Raw genomic sequence first — 23,085 nt, 5'->3', positions numbered from 1 at the left:
TGTTAATAAAACTTGAATAAAAATTAAATTTTACCTTTTTATTTGATGGAAATATGCATTTCATTTTTAATATTCGGGAAAATTCGCAAATCGTGGGCGCTGATTTGGGTGCGCGCATGATGCTGCCTCGCGAGTCGAAGCCGCTGAAAATCAAAAAGAGCCCAGCCCAGTCTCACTTACCGAACTGATCCATCATTCTCATCCCTGACCGCACATACCATCTCAAAACTTCCTCTTCTCTCTCGATCTCTCTCTGAAACCCTAGGACCTGGATCGGGCAAATAGCAGCGCTGACCGATAGGGTTGTGGATGATCAGTAGGTGGAATGGGGGCGAGTCGAAAACTACAAGGCGAGATTGACAGGGTTCTGAAGAAGGTTCAGGAAGGCGTGGATGTTTTCGATAGTATCTGGAACAAGGTAATGCCTCGTATCTCAAATCTTATTGTTTATCGGTTATTCGTTTCTTAATCTCCTCTATTTACTTCAGGTTTACGACACGGATAATGCCAATCAGAAGGAGAAGTTTGAGGCTGATTTGAAGAAGGAGATCAAGAAACTTCAGCGGTATAGAGACCAGATCAAGACATGGATTCAGTCCAGCGAGATCAAGGACAAGAAGGTTAGTCTCAGTCTCAGTCCCAGTCCCTGCCTCTCCTCTTTCCTTTATTTTCTGACTCCTTTTTTTTCTTTTTTTCCCCAAGAGACTTCGATTTGGGTGGTGGGGGGTGGGGGGGTTGGTGGGGGTGGTGGGGGTTTAGCTTTAAGAGACACGATGTTACATGTGCCCTGGCGATTTCCAGAATTTTGACTATTTTAGCTGTTGTTATATTCATTTAAGCTCCATCACTGCGGCCACCATCATTAGTACTCTCCTCTGCAATGGCGTTGCTGATTTGATTGCTTTTAACCGATTCAGTGATGTTCTTTTCCACAATAGCACGAGACAGAAGGACACAGCATCTTCATCGTGTGTCACTTCTTTTCCTCTACATTTTCTAATCAATGGGAAAATTTTATTATTGCCATTAATCAATTGGATGCATCTATATTACTTCCTTTCCGAGAAGAATCTCTTCCAACCTTTTTTTAGCACAAATCCTCTTCATACAACCTTCATCACAGGGCATCTTCCTCTTACCTTGACTGCTCGTGCACTTTAGCTTATGTAATCAATCTGAAGGTTGCTTATCCCACTTTTCAATCGTCTTTCTCACATATTGCAGATATTTTGTAAATTTGAGGCCTTTTTCTATTTGATGGATAAAGGAAACAAATATTAAAAGAGTAACCCCAAAAAAGCACCCCAATCCAAAAAAATCTACAATTGAAGAAGGGCTAATAGCTATAAATTTGAGACCTTCAAGCTTGCAATCTAATTCACTTCTGTCATGCACCTAGAGGATCTCCTAGACTCTGGTTGGGGGAGCCACCTGTTTTCAAAATGAGTCTAGATAGGAATGTTATTGTCTTTAGGTGTAAGAAATAATGTAGAAATGGTGCCAATTGATGGATTCTTTTACATTCGCTTGTATGTTTTGCATGTTATATTTTTCATGTGTGCATTATATTGACAGTCATTTCTCAATATTTATTGTATTTTTCCCTATTTTAATTACCAATTTCTGCATTTTTTTAGCTGTCAATGTTGCTCTTAATGTATCTGTGTTACATAGTGATATTTTCACTTGCATAGCCACCGCTACTCTATTTTGCCACTATCTGTGTAGTTATAGCACCATCGCTACGATTGTTTCTGGCAATCTTGAGATTGCCACTAATTCTGGGTCACTCCTGGCAACTACTACCCTGTTCACTTTCAGGGTTATAACTGTCACCACCAGCACTACTGTAACAGCCATTCACAACATTCCACATTTTCTAGTGGTTAAAAGATGGTCCTTCGACCTTAATAGATTTTATAGAATGGGTGTGTATGCGTTAAGGGAGAGGGTTCTTTGTGCTTTCCTAGTGTCTTGAGTCCTTTTGTAAGGGGGTGAGTTGTTCTATACTGTAACTCTTTGAGTTGCTTCTTTAGCGCCTCCTTGCTATACATATTATACTTATTGATAAAAAAAAAACATTCCACATTTTCTAACTTCAATTTCCACCTCCACCACTACTCCAATACAACCCTCACTGACTTGTTAACTGCAACCGCCACCACCTTGTTGCCTCCAAAACTTCTGTATCAGTTCTAAATATGTTTTTAATTGTATTCTAGTTCCAAGGAGAATTCAAAATTTTGGAATTGGATATCCAAGGACTAGTTGTATTTGTGGATATTTTCTCCATGTTTCTATGGAAGGAAATGATATGGATTGAGATTGACATTTATGGTTGCTGGTTCTTTTACCTGTTAATAAAGAAGAATCCATAAACTATTTAACGGTTTCTGATGTATAGTTCTTCTTTGCATTTTGAAATTAACATCATAAAGTGTGGGGGAAATTTGAGTATCTGAGTTTCCTACTGTTCTGCATTGTTGTCTAGTTTCATCTTCTGATTTATATTACCAATTTTGAGATGTGATTTATGTGTCATTATTGTCTTTTCAGCCTCATTTTTCCTAGCAATTTCTTTATAGTTGGATAATTTTAGCTTGTGGATTCTGTTGATAATAACTATGACATATACTCCTCGATTCTGAAGTTGACAGTTATTTGTTTTTTGATATATGTTGACATAGGTTAGTGCCTCTTATGAGCAGGCTCTGCTGGATGCTCGGAAGCTTATCGAGCGTGAAATGGAAAGATTTAAGATATGTGAAAAAGAAACTAAGACGAAAGCATTCTCCAAAGAAGGGCTGGGCCAACAACCTAAAACTGTAAGTTTTAGACACTGTCTTGCTTTCTGCCCAATGTTGAACCAAGCACATGAATTTCTGATAGTAATTTTTTTTTTAATGAGCTTCAATCATCATGGTTTCAAACTGTTGAGAAGTTGTGTATGATTTAATTTCATTTTGGAGTAATCAGAGTTTATCCACTATCCTAGTTTGAATCCTTATGTGGATTGGTTTGATGTGTTTCAACTGGCAAGCAGCTTGTTCTTTGTAGAAATGCTTTAAAACAGCATTGCTCACCTTTCAAATTTTGTATTTTATTTTCTTGGTGCCATTTTGTGAGAGAGTTAATAGTTATGGTTCTTGCTCAGTGAGGGACTGGATAGTGTGAGATTTTTAGTGCCATTTTTAGAACACCCTTCTGGGTTCAAATCCCGTCTTACCAGCTTAGTTGCCTTCCTAAAATGGAAAGAACAAATTGGAGAACATTGGTAGATTTATTGTGAGTTGCATGGTTAATTTGGTTTGTTTTTTGGTGTTACTTTTTATTATATTTTGAAGGAGTTCATATCAACCATTCTGGTCAGGCTTGGACCTCTTTGTTAAATATATGTGCTCTTTTGGGTGGTGAGAGGGAGCTCAGTGGTGGTTTGGTTGGTTGCATCATTGAGCACCGGTTTAATATAAAGTACTCTAATTTAGTCATGTTTTCAATTTTAAAATCTAACCTTTTAATCAGATTGTTTATCATGTAATTCTTTTTTTGATAGGACCCAAAGGAGAAGGCTAAATCAGAGACAAGGGACTGGTTGAACACTGTGGTTTGTAACTGAGCCTTTTGCTTAATTTCATGTTTTATACTTTCTTTGCCTAAAAACAGAACTGGTTTTTCTTTTTTCTTTTTTCTTCTTTTACATTTTTTATCTATATGTTTTAATGATTTCAGATTTATCCTTTCCAGTTTGGCATGCAAGTTGTGCATCATATTCTGTCAAATTATTTGCATAAAAAATTGGTTGTTTGTGCTTGTGCATACTGCATAATGAAGTCCAAATGACATTTTTTGCTATGTAGGGTTTGGAGAAACATGAAAATGAACAAATGGGTGGATGGCCCAAGTGCCTACCAGCTTGATAGTAGTTTCTTCTTTTTGTTTTTTATGAATTTGCATTTCTATCTTGTTTTTCTTTGTGATGTTTTGCTATACCATTTTTAGTGATATTTGTTAGTGTTTTGAAATAATGGTTTCATTTTTTAAATTTGAAATAATAGTTCCATGTTACAGTGATTGAATTAGTGTCGATCTGTTTTCTTTTATTTTGAGTTAAATTTTTTTTCATGTGGTTCAGTAACATGTACTGCCTTGAGCAGGTGGGGGAGTTGGAGTGTCAAGTTGATAACTTTGAAGCCGAAATTGAAGGGCTATCTGTTAAAAAAGGAAAGACAAGGCCACCTAGACTGGTAGGACAGAAAAAAAGGCACTATATGGAAAGATAGCTAATATTTTTGTTGGTGGTTGATGGATTTCACTTGTCCTGCAGACACATTTGGAGACATCTATTGCTCGACACAAGGCTCATATAATGAAGTTAGAACTGATTTTGAGGCTACTGGATAATGATGAATTGAGTCCTGAGCAGGTCAATGATGTAAAAGACTTCTTGGATGATTATGTGGAACGTAATCAGGTTTAAGTTGCTCAAACTTTAATTTTGTTTCTTTATTTTCCTTGACATATCCTGCCACTTTTAGATGCGACATATTTTATGAGTACATGCATGCATTGCCTTCTGTATGTATAACAAAAGGTCTGATAATGACTTGCTACCAATGAGAATAATGAGAGAGCTGCTTTAGATGTTTGCTTCTTCATGAGACATAAATATTTTTGTTGCCTTGAATTAATTTTTCAGGAGGACTTTGAAGAATTTAGTGATGTAGATGAGCTGTACAACTCTTTGCCATTAGACAAGGTGGAATCACTTGAAGATCTGGTTACAATTGGTGCTCCAGGCCTTGTTAAGGTGAATCTTTCTGGCTTATCCTGTGTTTTCTGATGCTTATGTTTCCAGTGATGGAAGCATGAGATACACATGGCCTTATGCATATTTATTTATTGATACGTCCTAATCGCTTGGGTTTTTAGGAGATGTTCTAGTCAAAGTTTAGGAGGTTGTGCTTGTTCACGAATATTCAGTAGAAAAAAAGGCCACTCATGTGGTGGTTGCCCTGCTAAGGAGGGCCTTGGGACAGTCAAGTTGGATTCAGGCCTTTCCTTGGGAATTATCTCATGCGGTGGCGATCTTCAAAACTTAAACCTGTGCATTTGTGCTGCTCTAGACTATGACCATTGCACCAGTTAGTTACCCACAAAATGTTGAAGAGGGGGGGGGGGGGGGAAGTAACAATAAAACTTGAAGGGCATATTTTGTTGTAGAACCCATATGTGAAGCTTTGCTGAACTAACTGCCAAAGATTATGACTTATGAGAGAGCTAACAACAGCCGGTAGTAAGGAGTTGATCATCTTCGTAGCCTTTTGCATTACTGATTAAGTCTTATTATCTTGTTAAGGGTGTCCTTTGTTTCAATGCCATTTTATATATGTTACTAAGATAACTCTGGTCTTAGTGCTTAAGAACCTTTCATCTTATAGATTGATTTATTTTTATATGATTATAATTTATTGATGGGTTACTTTACATGCTTGATAGTGTCATCACTTGGGATCACCTAGATGTTTTGATAACAATGCTGAAGATAATGTTCTCGTCAAAGAGGAACCATTCTGTTTGAAAAATACTGAAGCAAAGACATGACTTAATACTGAGAGGGGAAAAAAACCCCATCTTCTTTCTTCCTTTCAGTGCTGTTCAAGTTTGCTAATTAGTTGTGTGGATTATTAGCATTGGACCTTCAATTTGAAACACTGAATGTATCACCATATTTTTGTTGTATTGATTCTTCAATAGGTCAATTACCCTGTTTAGAGACATTTATTTAGAGACTTGCAGGATCAATTTACCAAATGCCCACGCCTCTGACTTACATTTGGCATTGATTTAAATCTGAGCAATGGTCTTGCATATTAGCATGAAATTTCACCATGCGTTGATTACTCATGGGTCACTATCTGTTGTTCGAAGGATATATATGACTTTTATCTTGGATGCATGTTTTGGCTATAATATTTTATGACTTGATGCCATGAACTATGACCTTGAAAGAAGCAGTTTGCCTTGGAATTTGAGGTTCATTCTTCATAGTGCCATGAATAAAAGCATAGGATAACTCTATATCAGTTGATTCAAAATAAAATTTTATGCTTTGTAGGGTGCACCAGCTCTAAGCTTGAAGAATTCTTTGACACCAACCCAAATACCGGTACATTCTTTCACTGTTACGTCAAGAATATTTAGTTTTGTGCCTGGCATTCATGAAAAATGCATTGGATTTTAAAAATGTTCAGAGAAACTAAAGATGTGGTCGTAGTCTATTTCTTTTGTAATTTATTTGACAGCTTTGTTGAAGACCTATTTTGTGATATGTCCTTTGTAGACATGGTAAAATATAATGCATCATTTGGTGGTTGCTATTTGTTGGCATGGTAAACTCGCATCCATAATTATGTTATATTGCATACTATTTGCTGTTCGGTATATTGTGGCAGAGATTCCAACCGTGTCTGTGTGCTTGCACCGAAGTTTCTCTTTGAAAATTTGTTTGTCAACGACTCAACATTCAATCGTCAACATATTTGATGATTTCTTTATCTGCTTCATAGAATGGAATCAGTTCTCATGTGGATCCAAAGGAGAGTCAAAACGTTTTTCTGTATCTTAAGTTATACGTTATTTTACCTCATTACTTATAAACGCCCCTCATTTCCAGGCCACAGTCACATCTCCTCTTCAACAGAGTACTTCCATCCCGGAACAATCCGAGGAGACAGCTTCACAGGACAGCAATTCTGAGATTGGTCCAAGAACTCCACCTGCCAAAAATAGTGTAATTGGTTCTTCTGCTTCATCAACACCAACGGGGAGCCATGCAACTCCTATACCTTTGACTGTTTCAGCTCATAATTTGTCTGCATCACCTGCTCCGACAATTCTTCCCAGTTCTACTTCTGTTCGAGGTGTCCTGGAAAATGCAGGTACTGCTATTTCATCTCCTGTTAATGTGTCTAGTTCTGCAAAGGAAGAAGAGATTGCAAGCTTCCCAGGCAGGAGATCTTCACCTGCTCTTGTTGAAACTGGACTAGTGAGGGGCATTGGCAGAGGTGTTCCATCCAGCCAACCATCAACAAGTGTCCCACTTAGTTCTGGCATTACAATTCCAAGCAATGGAGGCCTTGGTGCAGTTCCTTCAGCCAGTGACATGTCAAAGAGAAGTACTTTAGGTGCTGATGAGAGACTTGGGGGTGGTGGTATGGTGCAGCCTTTGGTTTCCCCACTGAGTAATAGAATGATCTTGCCACAAACTGCCAAGACTAATGATGGAACTGGCTTGGCTGATTCTAGTAGTGTTGGAGAGGCTGCAGTCATAGCTGGCAGAGTCTTCTCTCCTTCTGTAGTTCCTGGCATGCAATGGAGGCCAGGAAGTTCCTTTCAGAATCAAAATGAATCGGTATGCCACTTAGTTCTACTTTCCACTTTAGCTCGTTTTTATGTGGTATATGCTTTATGCTTTATGCTTTATGCTTTTAAAGCAAATGTGAATTATTTGCTACTTTTAGAAACTTTGAAACATACGTGCCCCTTTTTGGATATCTTATACCAAAATGCAAATTATCTGGGTCATTATGATATCGAGTTGTTCTTTTATTATCCACTTTAATTTTTTTCTTCTGGTGTGTAGTTTCAGTTGAAAAGAATTTAGATTGCAATGGGTACAATGTAAAAATGGTTGGAAATTTATAAAATGATCACTTTAGTTGCAAATATAAGTAAAAGAATTGATGAATAAATATGTTGAAAGTCTATTCACCTACCCATATCTGACGACAACAGTTTGGAGCAAGAGGCTAGCTACCTAAAAACTGAATTGGAAGAAAACCGTCCACTAGAAACATTGCTTATAATATAATGGTGTAATTCTTATCCTAATTCATTTCATTGCTCATCAGCCATACTCTATCAGATGATGAAGAGCGGAACAATTTCATGGTGTCTTTTACAGTAGAAGTGCACCTATGTATTCCTTGAGGCCTGGTTAAGGTGGCAATGGATTGAACTGCTTAGATGAGAGGTTCCAGGTTCAAGTCCTGGTAGGGAGGAGGATAGAATCACATTTACATAGTTCTAAACATTTGAGAGGCAAATAAGGCGAACCCATTTGTCTACTGAAGGATGCCAACATTGCTGACACTTTTCAACATGCCCCCAACATGCATGTCGTTGATTGGGAGAATTATCCTATGCATACAAAATATTAAAAGAATGGAAAAATATGAGCATGCTATTTGGTTGTCTATGGAAGTTCATAAAGAATTTGATCGTACCAAAATAGTTATCTGCCCTGTCAAATGATTGAAAAGCTCATTAGAAGGAATATTTACATCAAATATGGATAGAGACTATTTTTTGGTGAAATGGTATCCGGTCAGATTGTCTTGTCTGAAAATGATGCTTCAGGTTTATATGTTGCCATATCATGCAGAAATGTGTTAGATTAGGAGTACCAGCCCGCCCTTTAGAACCCCCAAAATGGGATCTGCACCAGCTAGCGACTTTTCCAAATATTGATCAATGTAATTTAATGATTGCCAAAGGTTAAGAACTCATCAATAATGTTAAATTGTGTGGTTTCCTCATCTCATCTCTAATCTCTTCTTCATTCAGTATGATTGCAGCATTCCAAATGATCCTTCAAATTCTCTTTGCTTGGCTTCATTTTTATATTTCAAGGTTTAATTACTTTCATTGTAGTAAAATGTTAAGTATTGTTCTGTTGGAACTCATCTATTTTGCATTTTCAGGGACAGTTTCGGGGAAGAACTGAAATTACTCTTGATCAGAAGGAGAAATTTTTGCAGCGTCTCCAGCAAGTGCAGCAACAAACTCAGAGTACCATTCTTGGTATGCCCCCTCTTTCTGGAGGAAATCATAAGCAGTTCTCTGCACAACAGCAAAACCCACTCTTGCAGCAGGTGCTATTTCTTGTTTTGAATTATCCAATTTTTTTTTTTTATGAGACTGTTTCGAATTATCTATTTATTTGTTTATTTTGCTTATGCTTCCAAGTTGGTTTCTTATGAAAAACATATTTGTGGACAACGCTAGCTGTATGCTTTCTAAAGGTTTTGTGGCATGATTGTAGATGACAAGGCACAGAAAGAACTTGGAGTCATAAAAAATGTTCATGTTAAATTTAGTTCTATATATTGAGATAATTTTTTTTTGTATGCTTCCTATTATTATATTTCTAGGAGATTAATAGTCCAACAAATTTTATTAATATGCTTATCTAAAAGCTGTCCTATTCATCTAGAAAAAGAGTAATCCTTTATTTTGTTAGTCATCTAATTGGAAATTTGAATGGGAACTGATCAATACTGTCACTATTTAACTATTTAATAAAAGCTAATCATCAACCCACAACCTTTTCTTATCACAACCACCACCAGATGCCACAGTCAAATCAAGCTGCACTGCCTCTATGGATCAGCGGCCACCTAAACCACCCTCACTGTGCCACTGACATTTTCCATTATCACCCATCTCCTTGTAGAATTGCCACCCTCTATCTACATCAACAGCATTCCTTACCTTACCTGCTCCCATTTTCACTATGTTGTGGACAATTGCTGTCCAACTCCTGTCTGCTACGGGATTCAAGTTTTAACGAGCTGTTTCTAACAACCCAAAATCGCTTGAATGCCATTTGGTCATTCAGTGGGTGAATCCATAAAATTGCAGGATGCCCTGATCAGAATTTTCAAAAATTTGATGCTGAATGTAAATTCATTCAGCTTAAAATGGAAGAAGTTATGTTTTTTTATCATGCTCTGATTTTGTATAAGGTGATGGTCTCCATTTTGTCTCTCCAGGGACCTTTTTTCTTCATATGTATTTTCCCTTTAATGATTCCATCTGTTTCTTATTGTCTTTTTATAACATCTCTTAAGCAACAATATACATTCTTCCTTGTTCCTTGTTTCCTATCAAAATAAAATAAAGCAAAGAATCATCAATATTCCTTGCATAACATTTGATTCCGTGTGCAGTTTAATTCTCAAAGCTCATCTGTCTCACCTCAAGTTGGTCTGGGACTTGGAGTCCAGGCACCTAGTCTCAACACTGTTACATCTGCCGCCATACAGCAACAGCCAGGTTCCATCCACCAACAGTCTAATCAGCAAGCTTTGTTATCTACTGGTCCAAAAGATGCTGGTAACCTCAAATTAGTCATGCCTGTTTGTTCTAATTTTGGGGGTATAGTTTTAGTGCTAGGGACAGTGTGACTATTACTCCCACAAGGCACACTTTGAGGGTTGGCAGTTGAAACTGCACTTCACTCCTCCATTCCATAAAAATCTTAGTTTTTGGTTGCAATTTTCCATGCCCTAGTGATCTTTCTTATAAGTCCAGAACAAATGTCACTTTCAACCTTGTTTGCAAGTGGGGTTGAGACAGTTGATTTGAATCTTTTATGAAAATTGGCCTAGAACTCTATTTTAACCCAATGTTTGTGATCAAATTTTTTCCATGTTCAGTTAAGTAGCATAAGACTGAACTTGAAATAAATTAAACAAACTGAAAGGAATATTAAAGATGCTAGAAAATGCAGGGTATTTATTAATAATGGTAAAAGAAATGAGGTAATAGCAGAAGGCTCTATTTTGATTATCTCTATATTACAAAACCAGAATAGATGAAATGTTATTTGCATAACATGTAGATGTTGGCCATGTCAAAGCTGAGGACCAGCAGCAACAACAAAATGTATCTGATGACTCGACAATGGAATCTGCTCCTAGTTCTCTTGGAAAGAATCTCATGAATGAGGATGATTTGAAAGCTTCATATGCAATGGACACATCTGTATGTTAGATTTTTATGGTTTTTGACTTATATACTATCTTGTTTGGGCAAGTTATGGTTTGCTAAAAACAGGATTGTTGTTATATGACTGGAGTTGATGTTTTATATTTTATAAAAAAAAATATTTTTCCTTTGACATAATCTTGATTTATAAATTTTTGTATTGCAGGCAGGAGTATCTGGCTCTTTGACAGAGCCTTCCCAAGTGCCAAGAGATACTGATCTCTCTCCTGGGCAACCTGTACAATCTAACCAACCTTCTGGCAGCCTTGGTGTTATTGGTCGAAGAAGCATATCTGACCTTGGTGCAATAGGTGATACCCTCAGTGGATCAGCTGTGAATTCTGGGGGGATGCATGATCAGCTTTACAATCTACAGATGCTTGAGGCTGCTTTTTACAAGCTTCCTCAACCTAAAGACTCGGAACGTGCAAGGAACTATACTCCAGTATGACAGCATCTTGATTTATGTGGTATTGCAAAGTTTTCTATAGCCATTTATATGGTATAAATATATGTTTTTCCTGTTTCTTCTACAGAGGCACCCTGCAGTGACCCCTCCAAGCTATCCTCAAGTACAGGCACCCATTGTCAATAATCCTGCCTTCTGGGAACGGCTGGGTCTTGATACTTTTGGCACTGACACCCTGTTCTTTGCATTTTACTATCAGCAGGTATTGTTAGCTTTCTGTAACAATCCTTCATACAGTGTTTAACATTATGTGGTTATCTTGAGCATATTCTCAAGCGCATTACTTCCTGTAGAATACTTATCAGCAATATTTGGCTGCAAAAGAACTAAAGAAGCAATCGTGGAGATACCACAGGAAATATAACACATGGTTTCAGAGGCATGAGGAGCCAAAAGTTGCCACTGATGAATTTGAACAGGGGACATATGTGTACTTTGATTTCCATATTGCTAATGATGACCTACAACATGGATGGTATGTTGACATAACACTTACTTGAAGCTTTTGCTTGTGAACATGTTTGGTTGATATCTTACAAATAAACAAACTCTTAGTTATATTATTTTGGATGCTTACGGGGCCAGTTTATTTGTGATCATAGATCTAGGTGATTTTTATATGAATCAAGTTCAATTATATCCTTGCAATTATATCTTTTCTGCTCATAAGTTGCAATTATACCTTGTTGGTTGCAAAATAAGCTAATTGAGGAACTGCATTTATACCTTTCAAATTCAAATTAGGCCTGTGCTTCTTCTTTTCTTTCTTCCTTTTTTTTTTTTTTTTTTTTTTGCATTCATACAGGCAGTGGCATGAAAACTCCACAAATGAATGATTTATGTATTTTGGTGAATGATTTTGTCACTCCTTGAATCCCAAGACCTTTGGTGTGCAGGGATATTAATTAATTCAATAAATTTAATTTAGACTAATAAGACTTTTGATTAACATTTTGCTGCATAAAAGCTAGTATATTGACTTAGTCGTAGTAGTTGATTGAACTAAAGCGTGAGATCAACTGAGTTAATTTGAAATGTACATTGATGTAAACCTCAAAGGTAATTCATTCTTAGATAAAGCTTCCAAAAATTAAGGTAACCTTGAATTTATTTTACATCTATCCATCAAACTTGTACATACTACTACGTATACCATAAAAAACACCACTCCATTACCAAAATTTATGTGTTCTACAATTTTAAAATGCAAAGGCTCCATAGACATAATCTAAGCAGCTCCGCTGAAGAAATGATTGCAAGTAATTACTGTTTATGCACATGGTATGATTATGCAACAATACTTATATTCTAGGGCTTAGCAAGGATACACATCCAAACCTCTTTGTTCCAAAAGCCACTTTGTAGCACACTTGTATTCTTCCTGTGTACCATGTGCTTCCTTTTTGTTGCCTTTAGTTTTTATTTCTCATTTGCCTATAAAAAAAGGGATATACATCTAAACCTGGATTATATGTCCAAGAAGATCTTTTGGTAAATTTTGGGGTCTTGCCTTATGGACCAAATACCCTTCTTCCTTTGGAGACTAACCTCCTTGATACAATTTCCTTATTTTAACCATAAAAATACATAATATCACATGTATCTCATTTTAACAAGTGTAATTGCATCATGAATTAACCAAATGTCTGGTAGTCATTTTAGAACAAAAATTATCCTGTGGGGGCGATAATGACCATACTTTTGCATCTAGAAAAGAAGGCGATAAGTTTACATGAATAGGCAAGGACACGAGATTTTTAAGATCCTCAATTCCTAATTAGTAAGGTTATAACAAAAATTAAAGTTCCAAGACAAAGAGGAGAAATTTCAAACAAATGAAATAAGAGAATTTCTATTTGTCATTACTCTGAACAGGTTTCGAAATTGGGAGCAAAGTGGTTGATTTCCCCATCATAAATCTTCCCAGAAAACAAATCCTAGTACCATTACCCATAGAAAATAGAGTGTGAATAGAAAAATCTGATAGAACTTGAGCAATGGCTTTCCTAGTGCAATGGTGTGACCATGTAATTGCAATGTTGGCATCCCAACCATTAACGAGTAACTTGTAGATACTTAAAATGACCTTATGTTATAAAACATAACTTTCACAGGGGAAAGTGTCATTTCCCTAAAAAGAGCTCTATTCCTCAAAGGAATCTTGCCTAGATTCACCTTACTGTAGTTCAAGGTTTAATTCTACTTCTTATTCTTTATCTAATGATTAACAACGTCAAATGATTGGATTAACAGTATTTTATTTAATTTTATTTAATTACCATGGCTTTTATAATTTTAGCAACTTGAAAACTAATCTGTTAAAACTTCATAAGAAAAGCAATTAGCATCTCATCTTGTCCTATAATTTTTTTCTGAAGGAGCTGCAAGACTATCGAGTTTTGAAATGTTTCCAATAATCAAGCCATAACTTTAGTGGTTACAAGCTTGTCAGGGTGCCCAATTAGTTAGGGTGAATGTTGAGATGCACGGTCTTGAGTTTAATTTCTGCTGCTGGTTGAATACCCTAGATTACCTGGTGTTGGTTGTGGTAGGTGCAATTCTCACCTTGAGGTTTGGATACCCATGGAGAGTCCGAAGGGTTTGGCCATGGAAGGTTCCTTGGTTATTAAAAGAAGAAAAAAAAAAAAAAACTTTAGTGGTTAAATGCCATGCTTATCATTGTGGAATCTTGCTGAGCTAAAATGATAATTGAGGGATCTTTTTTATCAAAATAAAATATTAAGGATTTGTATTATTAGAAACTACAAAATTTTTAACTTCCTGAGTTAGTTGATCAGATAAAGGGAAAAAGCCTTGTGAATTGGTGACCTAGTTAGTAAATCAGCCATGAGAGTGTTTACTTATTTAACCAACCTTTGAAGAATCTAAACTATAGGCTTTGAAGTTGAATGGTGTCTCATCACTCCAGATTCTGTATTTGAAATGAGATAAAAGTATTTATTGTTTTTTTGGGGGCATGCACTAGCCCTCAGTGAACATGATGTTTGATTATCTTAAATCTCAATCTTCTGATGACTTTTTTGGAAGTTCATCCTTAAATGAAGAGCACAATGCTGTTTCTTTCTTTGTATATTTTGTTCTCATGATTAATGTTTTTATTAAATGGTGATACCAGGTGCCAGAGGATCAAGACTGAATTCACTTTTGAATACAACTATCTTGAAGATGAACTTATTGTATAGAAGATGAACAAAAGATTCTACATCGATGATCATTGTTGACACTTGGTTTGTACCATGCCCACTATGCTAGATTTTATGTCAGCAAGTTTCTGTTACTTGGAATACTAGTACTGCCATTTAAATTGTGATTTGACCTCATTCATACTTATTGACGGAATGGTAGTAGGAGCAGCTGTTTTATGTGTGGCTATCAAAAGCAGTCCCTCATTTAAAAGACTTTGATGGGAATCCTACATACATAACCATGCCCTTGTATCTCCACTAAGGTCGTGCATGGTACCCTAAAAAATCAGTCGAATTTTGTTTGCATTCAGAGTTGATAGCAATCATCCTAGTTATTCAGATTTTAGCCCAATACTGGAATTCTCAGTATTAAACCCATTTTCAGGATTCTCATGTTGGTCGGCTATTGGCAACAAGAAGTGGGTTCTCATAGACAATGTTCTAGAAGTAGCCTGAATCCATCACAAGTATTACTCATTTGCAATACTTTTACTAGAAAATGGTTTAGTTGTCCATTAGTAACAAGGCTAGCTTGCTCTACACTCTGTTCTGTATTCTTTATCCATTAAATCTCTTGTGTTATCATTTGGGTTGAGATTTACCTCGAGGTTTTGGTTAAATACATTTACCCTTCACAGGTTTGAAATTTCATCAAATACCTTTGTTATTTTGTGTGAGAAGATCGAGTGAAAATGATACATAAAAAAGATATGGATGGCATTTGATGACATTTCAAACCAACGAGAGTTGCGTGTATTTCGCCAAAACCTTATAAAGGTGAATGATATTTTAACCATTGTTATTTAGGCCTTATTTTTGGGGTGATCAGATATGTTGTGTTTCTCTATTTCCTTTTTTATTTTTTTGGTTGTTATTCCTCACCCAGAATGAGTATCGTGTGCTGATGGAATTTTTGAATTAAAAATAAATGATACTAAAGTATTTTTTTTTCCATGCTTTATACCCTTGTGCTTGCAGGTAATTGCCTGAACTTGGGTCGGACAGTTGCTTAGAAAGTGTTGGAAACTAAGAACCTTTTATTGATCATCCTCTGATCTTTCACCAGGGTATGGGTCATTAGACTTCATGTTACCATGCCCAATCGTTTAAACCTCAAAATCCAAAGGGATATTATGTTTTCAATGACAGATATAAATGCGTATCCTTCGCCATCTCATCTTATTGGTACCTGATCAGGAATCTTTTCTCTCTCATAGAAACGTGGGTGTTGGAGGCCGAAAACAGTTAATATAAACATAACTGGAAAGTCATATATAGGGGCGGTACTTTTCAAAAATGCTTGTTATCAGAAAAGCCAGTTGTGAGGATTAGGGTGGACCCCCAAGACCGGCCTTATCGCATAACCCCGAATGCCCGCCCCTCTGCTACGATTCTATCCTTGGACTCTTCGTATTCCATGGTAAAACATTTAAAAAATCCTGCGATAACTGTGTCAGATTTCAGTTCTTTTTTTTTTTTAGTTTTACCAAAAGTATGAGAAAAAAAAAAAACTAATTTATTTGGAACTTTAGATTGATGTCGTCTCAGATGCTAATCTTTTGAAATTGTGTGGAACGATCCTGAGAGGATATAATAGAATTGTTGGATAAGATGTTGAGCTCAATGACCAAACACTTCGAACATGTCATTTCAGAACCTTCATCTAGACCCAGAACGACAAGAGAATTGTTGTATGATTTGTTAATTTGGATTGAGATTGGTAAGCGCAATTGATATAATAACAACGAGAATGGCCTTTTCAATTGAAGTGAAAATGCATGCGTGCACAACTGATAGACTGAAATTGAATATGATATGGGTGTCCGGTAAGGTTCAACCAAGTCATCGCCTTGTTCATTAACCTTTCTCAAAATTTCTTTAACACATAGGTCATCAACTTAATAGATTATCTCGTAATGGGAATTGAATGGTGTGCGGGGAGCATCTAATACCTAAACTCCAAATAAAAAGACATGGGAGTGTGGAAGGGATAGCGGATAGGATGCGTTTTCCGTATTGGCGGCAGTGCTAGCAGTCAGAGGAACAGGAATTTGAGTTCTGTGGGGCCAAAAGGGCCCGTTGGGCAATTAAACCATACATCCCGAACATATTTTTAAAATTGTTATTATTATTATTATTATTTTTCCCATATTGTACTTTATTTTTTATTTTTTTTAAACAAAATTATGATATATTTAAAAATTATGATTTTAATTCAAACTAGAAAACGCTTCTTCAAATTGCTCTTTTAAGAATAGAAACCCATTTTATAAATCTAAACCTTCCATTTTTTATTTTAAAAAATATTTATTTTAGACGGAAATATTTTCCTTTTTTTCTCATAAAAATAATATTTTCATTTAAAACATTAATGTAAATAATCAATATATTAAAAGACATTTATGATAAAGATAGATTACCTTTAAATTCAATTATTTTTATTTTATAATATTTTTAATTTCTTTAAAAGTTATTTTCTATAAAATTCAAATAATGAACGCCTCTCTGTTCTCATTAATTTCATCTCTTTATTAGATGGTACTACCATTTATTCTTATGCTTTGACAAAGGCTGTTCGCTTTTTACACAAGGCCCCTTGGAATCCCGCGTTTGGTCGAAAAATCAGTGGATGGGATCAGATGCCATCTTTATACTTGTCTTTCTTGCCAGATTTCTCATTGGAAAAAAAAAATGTAACTAAGCTGGTATTAACTTGGGAATGGGAAAAGGGAGATGATTTCCATTTATTTCCCAAATCCCGGAATCTGAAAAGAGGCCCATCCAGGACGTCATGTCATGCTGTCGGCGACCGACCTCCTCAAAAGTGAGACACTCCCGGGTGGAGTCATGTGAGAAACAGGATTAATCTTAGGCTGAAATTATTAATTTAAAAAATCCAAGTTCAAAAAATCACAATACGCACCTTATCGGTTAACGTTGGCTACATTTGGGTTTGCAACGTGGGAGGCTTTGTCAGAATGTGGGTGAAGTGGGCGGAGTGGCCCACCTCAGCTCCCATTTCTTGATTTAAATACAATAAATCAGAAAATTAAGGGAAAAAAATAAAGGTTGAGGGAGAGAGGGAGAGAGAGAGAGAGAGAGGGAGGGAGGGAGGGTGATGATAATGATAATAATGATAATGGGGAATTGAGTTGTCATTTTCTTCTACTCAAGGGAAGAGAACAGAAGAAGAGAAAGGCAACTTTTCAAAGCGCTCTCTCTCCTTCTCTCTTCTGGGGATTTCGAATTTCTTTTCATTTGTATTATTGTATATGTAGGTGAGCTTTTGGCAAAAAGGCCAAAAAAAAAGGTTGAGGAGAAAAAAGGAAGGGAGTCCTGATCTGCCCACGCATAGATACGTGTTTTGGTTTCCTGAATCGAATTATAGCCGTTGGGATTGGGTTCCCAATTCCCAATTGAGGTTTAGCACGAGAAAAAACCCCTCTCCCCGCTGAAGTCTGAAACCTTTGCTGCTCTGTCTTAATCATTGCTGCTTGTTCCATTTGTTGATTTGATTCCTCTCACCCTCTATTTTCTTCGTGTTCATCGCTTTTTTTGTTCAAATTTTTTTGAAATCACTCATCATCCCTACCCTATTTCTACTTCTTTTTCATAGATTGATTTTCTCTTCCTCTCTTACATTGGGTTCGTGGGAAGAGCTGGCTTTTCCCACGTATTTTCCGGTCTCTCCCTCTCTGAATAACGTTTGATCGGTTTCGACTGGTGGGTACGATCTTTTGGCGTTATAGTTTATATATTTGGATGTTTTGGGTTTGAGATTTATTGGTATTTTCTTTTGGTTCGCCAGTTTCCACCACTCTGCTGCTAAGCTGCCCGTGACGATCTCAGTTTTCACGGGATAAAATCACTGGGTTTTCGGTTCTCCAGCCGACCCACCTGCAGAAAACCCGTTGCCTTACAGAGATCTCCCCTCCTTCCCGTTTCTGTTTTGCTGGAAAACTGATAAAATGGTAAGGAGGCTGTGGTTTTTCTCATGGGTTTTGCTTGTGGGGCTGTTCTGTTGTGCTAGCGTTGAAGGCCTTGGGGTCAACTGGGGTACCATGGCCAGTCATAAGTTGCCCCCTAAAGTTGTGGTTCAGATGTTGAAAGACAATGGAATTCAGAAGGTGAAGCTGTTTGATGCGGATTCAGTCACTATGAGTGCCCTCGCTGGCTCTGGCATTGAAGTCATGGTTGCAATTCCAAATGATCAGCTTGCTGTCATGAACGATTATGATCGAGCCAAGGCGTGGGTTCGCAGAAACGTCACTCGTTACAATTTCAATGGAGGAGTTACAATCAAGTATCTTTTTCTCTTCTCTCCTTTTTATTATCTCTGTTATATGCATTCCCAATTCGATTGCCTTTGCCTTTGAAACTGTTGTTATCTTCCCTGTTTCTTTGTTTCATTGATGTTATGAATTGATTAATTATCACTCCTCCTACTCTCATCCTCAATACCCATATAGATGCCACTCGCTTATTTTCAGCCTTGTTAATTTAAATCTTACATTTTGTATTCTTTGGGAGGAAGCAGTTGGGATTAATTTATTGGTTGACTACTTCCCTGCCGATTTCATTAGATGTTCATTTATGGCCTCGTCTTTGAAATTTTTCGTTGTAAAGTATTTAAAGAAATTTATTGGGTACCTAATTTTATATTCCCCCACTTTTTTAGGTCCAAGTTTTCATTTTTTATTTGGTCAGCAGAATACATCACATGCTTTTCCTTTTGATCTGTTTTTGGTGCTTATGCTCTCATTGATTGCTGAGAAGTTGTTGGAGGATGAAAGAAAGTTTTGAATCTAACAACAACCGTTGCAACTCCAAACTTCAATTTCATTATTGGATTCCAGTTTTCATTTCTTTTCTTATATATACAGCAGAGCAATAGATTCTTTAGGGTGGGGTTGCTGGTGTTGACAAGAGGATAAAGTGATGTTATGAGGTAGTTTTGGCTGTGACACTTGGTTGTTATGTAACATCAAATGGGACAAGACATTATTGTGAACACCAAGTTTGATCTGAATTAAATCTAAAAGTTGTTCAAAATATCACAAATAGCAGTTTTCCCTCTCTTTAACACGCCTAATCCATGCCAAGTATAATGGTTAGAAGGAAAAGCATAAATAGAACGTCTATACATTTCTTTTTATGAAGTTTGAACGATGAGTGTTTCTTTCTTTCACGTGACTGTTTATAAAAACCTCCAATATGTTTTTTTAACTTTTTTATATCACAGATTTTGTCGGAAGATGGCGTAAAATCTATTTACTTTGTTGAAGTGACAGATTTATTAAAGGGAAATATTTTATTTGTTAAATTTCTTTTCTAATTCTACTTTAGTTGAAGAATCTGATTCTTCTTCTTAGTGCAATTACAGAAAACTTGGTCTAAGAATTTAATTTGGGCATCCTTGACAATTAAGATAAACCTTTCTTGGTAATGATGTAACTTGAGACTATTGAAATGGAAGAAGATTTCTAACATATCTGTCTCAATTGCTGATAAACACACCCACTACGAATATGTACCCTTTTTGGCTTATTTTCTAGCAAATTAGTTGAAAAAGATATGTTGAGCATTCTATGTCCATAGATTCTTTTCTTTTCGTTTTTCTTTTTTCTGTAACTGAGTTTTTTTATTTTGAAAATTTAAATTTAGTGGGAATGGTAACTCTTAATTAAGCTGTCCTTATTAGCGTCCTTGATATAATTTTTGTCTTTGCACAGATATGTTGGAGTTGGGAATGAGCCTTTCCTCTCATCCTACAATGGGTCATTCTTGAATATCACTCTCCCTGCACTGCAGAACATCCAAAATGCCCTCAATGAAGCTGGGGTTGGAGACTCCATAAAAGCCACTGTGCCCTTAAATGCAGATGTTTATAACTCTCCAGAAAGTAATCCCGTACCGTCTGCTGGAAGGTTCAGAACTGATATCAGTGAACTCATGACCCAGATTGTTCAGTTCTTGAACAAGAACAATGCACCTTTCACTGTAAATATTTACCCTTTCCTTAGTCTATATGGGAACGACAACTTCCCTTTTGACTATGCATTCTTTGATGGAGTAAGCAATCCCATTGTCGATAATGGCATTTCATATACCAATGTTTTTGATGCCAACTTTGATACCTTGGTTTCAGCTCTGAAAGCGGTGGGTTTAGGGGACATGACCATTTTGGTAGGGGAGGTGGGCTGGCCCACAGATGGGGATAAGAATGCCAATTCAAATAATGCTTATAGATTTTATAATGGGCTGTTACCAAGACTTGCAGGGAATATAGGTACCCCACTTCGGCCAGGTTATATTGAAGTTTACTTGTTTGGACTTATTGATGAGGATGCCAAGAGCATTGCTCCTGGGAATTTTGAGCGCCATTGGGGTATCTTTAAGTATGATGGGCAGCCCAAATATGCATTAGATATTTCAGGTCAGGGTCAAAATAAGCTTCTTGTGGCTGCAAAGGATGTTACATATCTTCCTCAGAAATGGTGTATGTTCAATCCAAATGCTGGTGATCTAAGCAAACTTGGAGATAACATTAATTATGCTTGCACATTCTCAGATTGCACAGCACTTGGATATGGGTCTTCTTGTAACGGCTTGGATGCTCAAGGAAATGCTTCATATGCATTTAATATGTACTTCCAGGTGAAAAACCAGGACGACTTGAGCTGTTACTTTCAAGGTCTGGCTAAGGTGACCACACAAAATATCTCCCAAGGGAGCTGCAATTTCATCGTTCAGATAGAATCTTCTTCTTCTTCTTCTCTTTGGCAGCCCTCACTGGTGGCTTCAGCATTTGTAATGGTACTTGCATTTCTGGTCCTATAGATTTGTTTCTATAGTTAACTTGATGTACCATTTTTTTTAATATATTTGTTCTTGTTAGCTTAAGGACCCATTAAATTTTGTTTCTGTTTTTTTTTTTTTTTTTTAAGATTCTTTAATAAAACAACATTGAATTTACTAATCTCTTAGCTTATTAGCATATACTTTGTTTATGTGTTAGCCCTATGATGTTCATAGGAGATTATTATTTGGCACTTGGTTTTAATGTGTATGCTATGCCAAATTATCACCTACCTATCTTACCATAATCCCCATATTATTTAATTAGACTTGAAAATATTTTAGTTACTATGTTTACATTCCAAGACATCTATGTAAACTCTTCTTAGGATTACTTGTACACACCAATTCATCGTTCAATAAATCTCCTTTCATCTTCATGATACCAGAAGATTTTGGTCAGTCACACGACTCAGACCTAAATTTAGTTTCAGTGGTCTCTTTGTTTTCCATGAATCATCTATTCAACCTTAGATTTTCTTTCTTATTTTCATTTCAATTGTTTTCACCTCTCTTTGATACTTAAAAAACATAAAAATAACCTCAGACTTCCTTTCTCATTTTCATTTTAATTGTTTCTACCTTTCCTTTATATTTAAAAAATATGAAAATAGTAATAAAAAAATCATGGTTATCATAGGTGTGATACACACTTGAGGATTATTCCTACGGTTTTGGTCAGTGGGTGGCCTTGGTTATTTTTGATGATTTTACTGGCAGACAGGGACTGGAACTTTAAACCGTATTTGAATTATGTTGGGTGTTTTTGCTAAGTTATATTTTAGGAACCCAGGATTGGATCATCACCAGTCCCTTATTCCAAATAGTCTGCTTAGTCCAGCTCCTTGTTGTGGACTATTGCCATTGTCTATACAGGATGCCTCATTTAGAGGAATGCTTTATAAGTGTTTACCATGTTTGATAACTGAACAATACTCAATTCAGTGACATCAGGAGTTCTTATGTTGGTTTATTGCTCATTTCTAGAAGAGGTATCTGAAGTTTAGACCCTCGAATTTTCAAAGTTGACTTGGTAACTAGCATCATTTCCCTGCTAACTTCTTGCACCGGTTTCTCTCTCTCTTCTTTTTCCTTTTTTAATTGAATTGTAAATTTTGCATTTATCAGTTGTCTCCTAGGGACTTTTTTTCTCTTTAAAGCACACAAAGAAACATTGTAAGACTAGTGTCTAATATCTAGAAGAAGATGGAGCCATTGTAAGCCTTTGGTATGGGATTCAGCCAGCATGGGAGGTGTGGGTTTGGATGTGCGAAGGAAGGGAGGGGTGGTTCTTGATACTTGTTTTTGTTGTGCCAGAGGAAAAGATATGCTGGCTTGTTATTGTGGTAGTCTGCTTGAAGATGTTGTCTCTCCCCATAGAAACCACTTTGCCATTCTTCTATTCTGATAGTATGATGTCAAGCTTAGTGGGCCTGGTAGGATTTAGGAAAGCATGAACTAAGCTAACCCTGTGGCAGTATCAGAACTTGATTCACCCCCATAGTAAGGTAGTTTAATCGGTTGTCATTTACTTTTACTTGGTCTAATCCACAGTAGCTGGGCTGGCCGCTGGTGTTGCTTTCCCATCTGGGTTTTATCTTTCCTCTTTGCTAAGTTAACCAAGCCACTGGGAGGCTTAGTTAAACCAGCTAAATTGACCCAGATTTTGAACCAAGCCAAGAAACATGCACTGCCTACTGTGCTTGAAACACTGCAATTGTG

General features: G+C 36.6%; 2 protein-coding genes across 7 annotated transcripts; both read left to right on the top strand.

Annotated features, from left to right (window-relative positions):
* The first annotated feature begins 119 nt into the window (after nucleotides 1–119).
* LOC117920157 (general negative regulator of transcription subunit 3) lies at nucleotides 120–15,685 on the top strand. Of its 5 annotated transcripts, none has more exons than XM_034837528.1 (17): nucleotides 121–418; nucleotides 489–620; nucleotides 2,688–2,825; nucleotides 3,554–3,604; nucleotides 4,155–4,244; nucleotides 4,325–4,471; nucleotides 4,697–4,807; nucleotides 6,116–6,166; nucleotides 6,674–7,411; nucleotides 8,763–8,933; nucleotides 10,011–10,176; nucleotides 10,685–10,827; nucleotides 10,997–11,275; nucleotides 11,367–11,501; nucleotides 11,593–11,774; nucleotides 14,436–14,547; nucleotides 15,484–15,685. In XM_034837528.1, exons 1-16 carry the CDS (start codon nucleotides 326–328, stop codon nucleotides 14,500–14,502), a joined length of 2,694 nt encoding a protein of 897 aa, XP_034693419.1. In that variant the 5' UTR covers nucleotides 121–325; the 3' UTR covers nucleotides 14,503–14,547; nucleotides 15,484–15,685. The 5 variants fall into 5 exon arrangements, with proteins under 5 accessions (XP_034693422.1, XP_034693419.1, XP_034693420.1 ...); XM_034837529.1 differs by lacking the exon at nucleotides 15,484–15,685 and adding an exon at nucleotides 14,891–15,333; XM_034837530.1 differs by lacking the exon at nucleotides 15,484–15,685 and having other exon boundaries at nucleotides 2,709–2,825; nucleotides 14,436–14,744.
* Nucleotides 15,686–17,649: 1,964 nt separating this feature from the next.
* LOC117920810 (glucan endo-1,3-beta-glucosidase 8-like) lies at nucleotides 17,650–21,415 on the top strand. Of its 2 annotated transcripts, none has more exons than XM_034838452.1 (3): nucleotides 17,650–18,228; nucleotides 18,314–18,808; nucleotides 20,238–21,415. In XM_034838452.1, exons 2-3 carry the CDS (start codon nucleotides 18,474–18,476, stop codon nucleotides 21,343–21,345), a joined length of 1,443 nt encoding a protein of 480 aa, XP_034694343.1. In that variant the 5' UTR covers nucleotides 17,650–18,228; nucleotides 18,314–18,473; the 3' UTR covers nucleotides 21,346–21,415. The 2 variants fall into 2 exon arrangements, with proteins under 2 accessions (XP_034694343.1, XP_034694344.1); XM_034838453.1 differs by having other exon boundaries at nucleotides 17,650–18,232.
* Nucleotides 21,416–23,085: the final 1,670 nt, after the last annotated feature.

Source organism: Vitis riparia, chromosome 8, assembly GCF_004353265.1.
Source record: "Vitis riparia cultivar Riparia Gloire de Montpellier isolate 1030 chromosome 8, EGFV_Vit.rip_1.0, whole genome shotgun sequence".
NCBI classification, from domain to species: domain Eukaryota; kingdom Viridiplantae; phylum Streptophyta; class Magnoliopsida; order Vitales; family Vitaceae; genus Vitis; species Vitis riparia.
Note: the sequence above shows the minus strand (reverse complement) of the source record. Positions and strands in the feature narration are given on the sequence as shown.